Consider the following 6,775-nt stretch of genomic DNA (forward strand, 5'->3'; position numbering starts at 1 on the left):
GTCCACATCAAACTCCTCAGCATTTCAGAAATACAGCTACAGTGCGAGGTCCAAGCTCAGCAATTTTACATTGGTAGTAAATAGTTTAAACAGTCCTAAAGGAGCTGAAGAGGAAATTTCTCTTCCTTCCTTCCTTCCTTCCTTCCTTCCTTCCTTCCTTCCTTCCTCCCTCCCTCCCTCTCTCTCTCTCTTTCTCCCTCCCTCCCTCCCTCCCTCCCTCCCTCCCTTCCTTCCTTCCTTCCTTCCTTCCTTCCTTCCTTTCTTTCTTCCTTCCTTCCTTTCCTTCCTCCCTCCCTCTCTCCCTCTCTCTCTTTCTTTCTTTCTTTCTCCCTCCTTTCCTTCCTTCCTTCCTTTTTTTTTTTTAAAGATTTATTTTATATCTGTGAGTTATTTTATATATACTATCACTGTCTTCAGACACACCAGAAGAGGGCATCCGACCCCATTACAGAATGTTGTGAGCCACCATGTAATTGCTGGGAATTGAACTGGGGACCTCTGGAAGAGCGGTCAGTGCTCTTACCACCTCTCCAGCCCTAGAGGAAATTTCTTTTCCTCTCACGAAGTAATATCAATCTCTTAATGTTCTCCCAAGCACAAGCAGCAAACCGTACCTTTGTACACCTCGAGGGATGCCCAGTTTCTTGCCTAGCAGCCGTTCACTACAGCAGTCTACCAAACGTTTGAGAGTATACAGACACTCTCTGAAGGTAGAGAAGAAAGGGTAGTGGCTAAGCACACACAGGGATGTCAGGGTACTGTTGCGGGAGCGGCTGCCCGCTTTTGCCCTACGTTTGCCCCGAGGAGACTGGTTTACGTCAGGAGTGGAGTCAGCACTAGGCGGCTGCAAGGTTGAGCCACTCTCTGAGCTCCCAGCGGCAGCCTCTTCTGAGGCACCAGAGGTGTGAGCGCCTTCCTTCCCACGGGGTCCTGCTCCGCCTTCCACCTTTTCCTTTGGCATTCGCTTTTGGAAGGAACGGTAGAAGTTGACACAGATGCCATAGCGGGTGACTCCGGTGTCCTTATCGGTTAGGGTGAAGACAAAAGAGGTATCGTCCCGAAGGCTCATCCGCCGCTGCCGCACACTCAGACATCCTTCTGGCTGGCAGAAGAACACCACATCTGGGGGCAGGGGGAACTCTGGGTGATCCTCTAGTGGGTACCTCCGCAGCAGCTCAGGAGTCTGAGCCACACTGTCACTGCTTGGGTGCCTGAAGGACATAAAGGCACACTCAGCAACCCAACAGCATGGAACATGCTATCACACTTGAACCACAATCAACAGATGAAGCTCAAAGGCACTTTAGGAAAGAGTTTAACTGACAGACTGAAGTCCACACTGTCATGAAGACACTATCCTGAAAGTTTCAACAAGAAAATCATCACTAGCACCTCAAGATGATCAGCACCTTAGCTAAAAGATTACCTTAGGAATCTAGGTAGACAGAGAAGTACAGAGTGCTTTCCCCTTTTGACAGACTATGAAAACGGGCTATAAAGAATATATTTGCTCGAAACCCATAAAGTATGAGTTAAAATAACAGCATTTGTTTGTTTATTTATTTATTTATTTTGGTTTTTCAAGACAGGGTTTCTCTGTGTAGCCCTGGCTGTCCTGGAACTCACTCTTTAGACCAGGCTGGCCTCAAACTCAGAAATCTGCCTGCCTCTGCCTCCTGAGTGCTGGGATTAAAGGCGTGAGCCACCACGCCCGGCAGCATGTATTTATTTATGAGAGATAGCATACATAAAGTGGAACACAAAACATGTAACAAGAACATAAAGCAATAGGACAGAATAAGATATTCAAAGCAACATGGAAATAAGGTCTGGGAGTAACAAGACATTGTGGCTGCCACAGAGAACAAGACAGTTATTGGTCTTCTTGGTTACCTCGCCCCTACGATCACGAGATAGTCAAGTAACCGAGGGCAGAACTTCTTTTGCACCATGGTTCCGATTTGTCAGTTCATTGCAGAGAAACTTCAGGGCACTGAGCAAGAAGCCAGCATTCCCAGGAGGAATTCTGATATAATCTGAAAATCCAATAGGGGGAAAAGTACTGATAAATACCCAGTGCTACGCCTAAGGGACTCACCCTTCTCAGGTTCATCTCAGCAAGGGGCGGAGGTCAGAGGCTTCCACTTCTGAACTCACGATAGAATCTGACGCTTGCTTTCCCTGCTGGCTGTCCACGTTTATGAGCTTCCAGAGTCAAATTTCAAACGGAATAGGGTTGAGGCTATCGCTTAGTGATCAAGGACTTATCTAGAATGGATGGGGCCCTAGTTCCAATCCTCAGCACCCAAAAAGGAGACGAGGAGCTGAAAAAATAACAGCTCAGACTATAGCTAGCTCATCTCCAGCCGAGTTTCTGAGACTCTGTTTCAGTCTAATCTAGAGTGAAGAATTATAACAACAACAAAAAATTACTTTCAGGGCTACTCCGGGGCGGGGGGGGGGGGAATCAAGATAAAAGCAGATTCTTTATACAGCACTAACCTGGGCTTTTACGTCTACATGGAAACTTGATTATTCTGTCTCATTGAGTAGCATTCAGCCTGATGGGTAACTATCACACAGACTTTCCAGTTAATTGCACTCAGACAGTAACAACAGCTGCATACTGTTCATGTGATCTCACATGGAAAAGTCCATGTCCCAACTGTCTCATCTCTAACCAGTTTTCCCACTTCAAGATAGAAAGGGGGCCAAGCAGCTACTGCTGCCTCCTCTGCCCTTGGTGCTGAACCACAGCTCTCGACTATTCGGGTCTCTGGATCAGAGTCAGTAATACAATGCATTCCCAGGAGGCCTGGTCTTTCTCTATCTTGTAGGGATTGTGAATTAGGGACGGAAAATACCAGGGTTTCTACAAATTTAGGGGAAGTGTCTAAAGGAATTTCTAAATGTATTCGAAATCAATTATTTCCTGGGGGCCAGAGAAATGGCCCAGCAGTTACAAGCACTCATGACTCTTCCAGAAAGCCTAGGTTCAGCTCTGAATACTGGCACTGGGTGGCTCATCACGGCCTGTGATGCTAGTTCCCGGTAAACTGTGGCTCTTCTCAGTGCTACACTGACAGAGTGCACACATGCATGCTCAGGCACACGCGTGCATAAAAGAAACAATTATATCTTTCACACTTGATCTTAGCCAAAAGGCTGCGAGGCGATAACAATTATACTTTCCAAAGAATCTATATTTTTATTAGATTTTCATAGACTTCTAAATAAAATGTTTCACTCCTGTATAGGGCATTTCCAGGGCTCCAAGATTTTGCTTCTATGGCCTGAGACTTTGTTCACTGTACACACACATGCACACACACACACACACACACACACCACACACGTAAACATGCACTTCATTTGACTCCCATACTACAGACATAGATAGTGCCTGTGTTGTGGGTACTACTTGCTTTAGATAATTAGTTCTTTTATTTTGTTTCCTCCTCGACCCACAAACAAGACCTAGTTACAGTACCTCTGGTGTCCTTAAAACACAGTTCCCTCTTTCCCCCTTGCTCCCAATAGAGGACCCATAGGTAATAGGATTCAGTTTTGTCTCCATAGCGACTCTGGCTCCCAGAACTATTTATAGCAGAGTCATAGCCCCTCCCCTGCTTGGTGACCAAACCATGCTAGCAGCTGCTACTCCAAACCCAGCCATGGCCTATAGCATCTCATTCCCCCTAGCCCTGGAGATGCTGATTCCAAAGACAGCACCTACTAAGAATCAGGTTATCTCCGCTTCTGTCCGTGTTTTTTTTTTTTTTTTTAATCCCACGTTCAGCTTTTAATAGAAATAGTTCTTCACCATCAAGTTCCTGAGCATGCCACACATTCAGTCATTTCTGGGGTTCATCACTCTTAATAATCCTAAACAATCCTCTTGTTCTCCCAACTACATGAACATATTGCATGAACATATTGCAAAAGTGGAGCTCCCTTATAGAGCTGGGCTCCCTTCCTCCTAAGAGAAATGAAGCTATGAAATAGGACACAGGCAAAAGCCATACTGGGTTCTATACGGACATATCTACCTATAAGCAAGCCAGATTCACCTCTGTATTAAAGCACCTTACCATAAAACAGAATTTGTAGGACCAGAGGCTGGATCTTTAAAACAGGTTTACATTGAAAACCAGAAGCATCATCCTGACTAAAATCTCAGAGAGACAGAGACAGAGAGAGAGAGATTGAGAGAGAGAGAGAGAGAGAGAGGGGGGGGGTTGAGAGAGAGAGGTTGAGAGAGGGGAGCTGAAGCTTTCTCTTAATAGTAAATTAATTATAGGGACCTCTCTAGTGTTAGCGAGATGAAGCCCCTCTCCAAATTCAAGTCAATTGCCATATTCTACAGTTCTCCTTTCAGAGCTGCAAGAACCCGAGACCTTGGGACTATCCTAGCTAGCAGTGGCAGAATGTATTTTTAGGCTCAATTCGTATCCCATCAATAGCCAGTGACTTCAGATACTCAGGCGACAAAGATAATCACCACTGTCCTTCTCTGCCTTCCCCACAGACTCTAAATCCTCTACCACCACCTCTAACTCATTCAGTCTTCACAACCAAGAGGGCCCAGACTCTACCTCCTGCCTCAATCTTATTTACTAATGTAAAGCCCCGAGCTCTTGTCCCATCGTAGTCCAAATCTCTAAATGCACACCTTTCTGCTATAATCCTACATCACCACTCACGTCTAGAGACCACGGACTTTTAGGTAATCTCTGCATTTTCAGCCTACAATGGCCATACTACCAACCCTGTGGATTCCGCCCCTCATTTGGGGCAGGATCTCATAGTAAAAACCACAAGAACCCGACCCAAGGACGGTATGACATCTTTGCTGACGTGAGCACAACCGGAGGCTTCCTCTCCTTCCTCCTCCTCCCCAGACAGTGACCTTGCAAGCTCATCAGCAGACTGGTCCAGCATGGGGGAAGAACTGGAGCAATGAAGCCAGCGATGGTCAGGACTGGGGAAGGAGGAGTGAGCACGAAACACTAAGCTGCGGGAGATTGGAAAAGGGAGCAGTTGCAGCCAGTGATGAGATGGTGTGCCTAGTCTTCAGCAGGCCAATACTGAAGGATGAAATGTAAATACATATATGTCTATTTTAAAGAACCAAACGTGGTTCTCCAAACGCTAGTCAAAAAAAAAATAAAAAAAAATAAGGCGTGCGCACGCACGCGCACACACGCCAGGCGCCGGTGCCTTCCTCGGGCCCGGGGCTGGACAGCTCTGGCCGCCCCCTCACCTGCTGGACAGCTCCTCGTCCCCACCCGGGAAGCCGCCCCGCGGGCCCACAGCCCCGCAGCCGCACGGGCTCCCCGCCCGACCCCCGCCTCACTTTCTCAGCAGGCTCCACGCCCCCTCGCGCTCGCTCGCTCCTCCAGGGCCGCCTCAGAGACCCTCTCCTCCCGGAGCCGCTTTTCCTCTCAGGCTCCGCGTTCCCCCTCAAAGCCCCACACGGGGCTCCCGACCGCGGGCGCTCAGCTACCTACTCTCGGAGGAGGCTGCCAGGCCCACCCGACGTCTCCCGGCCGGCGGCGGGGCGCTCCTCGCTTCCTAGCCGGGCGCCGCGGCGAGCGGGCGCCAGTTCCGCGTCTGCACCGGGGGGCGCGTACCACTCAGCCCCGAGGCGGGAGGAGGAGGCGGCGGAGGGGGCTGGGGCCGTACCATTCGCCGCGCGGGGGACGGGGCTGCACCGAGCGGAGCCCGGCGACGCTCACACCTTTCGTCGTGGGAGTGGGGACGGGATGGGAAGCACCGGGCCAGCCCAGTCCAGGTAGGTGTCAAGGGGAGGACTCACAGGAACGCATTTTGTTTTGGTTGCTCAGATAGCTTTTAATTCGACTTGGTTATAGAGTCCTTCTTGATGAAAATGGTGATCAATATGAAAGTGCTTGTCAAGATAAACTGCCCCTAAGACTTTCTGACAGTTTAGCCTAACCTCCCATGGCTCCCCCTGCACGCTGTTTGGATGTGCCCAGCCGCCCAGGCAGGAAGGCCAACTTGTCTGTCGGTGGAACCTACCAAGTCGGAATGGCGGGGGGCACTTCAGGCCTCAGCTGCCAGGGTATTACCTACACCAAGGTAGGGGAAACCGAGAACGGTGCCGCGATGCCCTCTGGGAAATGGAGTCCAGTCCTTTTGACAACTCAAACATTTGTCATCCTCCACTGGCCCTACCAGGACTTTTCTTCCAGTCCCATAGGGCCCAGAGCCCAAAAGGAAGTACCCGACCCTGGGTCTTTAAATCTGTACTCTTTTTCAGATGCCAATGGAAAAAGTAAGACACTTTACACACACACACACACACACACACACACACCACACACACACACACACACACACACACACACACACACACACACACACACACACGTGAAGTGTACTGCTGAGTTCTTGCTGAAGATCCAACTCCTCCCCCCACAGGAAGAGCACCTGCTCCTACCTGGATCATTAAAGGGAAGGAGCACCTAAGCCGCTGGCCCAGTGAACAGGAGCTGTCGCTTGTGATTCGCCCCTCTCCTCTGAGTCTGGAGGCAGATCCTAACAGACACAGGCTTGCTCTGACAGGGCGGCAGCCCCACTCTCGATCCGGAAATTTGCTTCCCTGGTTCTATATTCATCTTGGCCTTCCTGTTTCAAGTGCCACATCTATTGGTGAGGCAGCCCTGAGGCACTCTCTAGCCAAGCCACAAAGCGATAGTGGAGAATTTCTTTGGGGCTCAGTGAGGAAAAACAGGAAGTGGTAGAGGCAGGA

At 49.4% G+C, this 6,775-nt stretch overlaps 1 protein-coding gene across 45 annotated transcripts in view; it reads right to left on the reverse strand.

Moving 5' to 3' along the window:
- Madd (MAP-kinase activating death domain) overlaps nt 1–6,721 on the reverse strand; it is a 46,647-nt gene extending 39,926 nt beyond the window's left edge. For 40 of the 45 annotated variants that reach the window (XM_030250251.1, XM_030250248.1, XM_030250247.1 and 37 more), the window contains exons 1-3: nt 5,511–5,762; nt 1,894–2,036; nt 615–1,211 (exon numbers count right to left, since the gene is read on the reverse strand). In XM_030250251.1, the coding sequence (XP_030106111.1) occupies nt 615–1,211; nt 1,894–1,952 (656 nt within the window). In that variant the 5' untranslated portion in view covers nt 1,953–2,036; nt 5,511–5,762. Of the gene's footprint in view, nt 1–614; nt 1,212–1,893; nt 2,037–5,506; nt 5,763–6,463 lie in introns of those variants that run through there. The other 5 variants (XM_030250203.1, XM_030250213.1, XM_030250204.1 and 2 more) reach the window with 4 other exon arrangements.
- Nucleotides 6,722–6,775: the final 54 nt, after the last annotated feature.

The sequence above is a fragment of the Mus musculus genome, chromosome 2, assembly GCF_000001635.26.
Source record: "Mus musculus strain C57BL/6J chromosome 2, GRCm38.p6 C57BL/6J".
Lineage (NCBI taxonomy): Eukaryota > Metazoa > Chordata > Mammalia > Rodentia > Muridae > Mus > Mus musculus.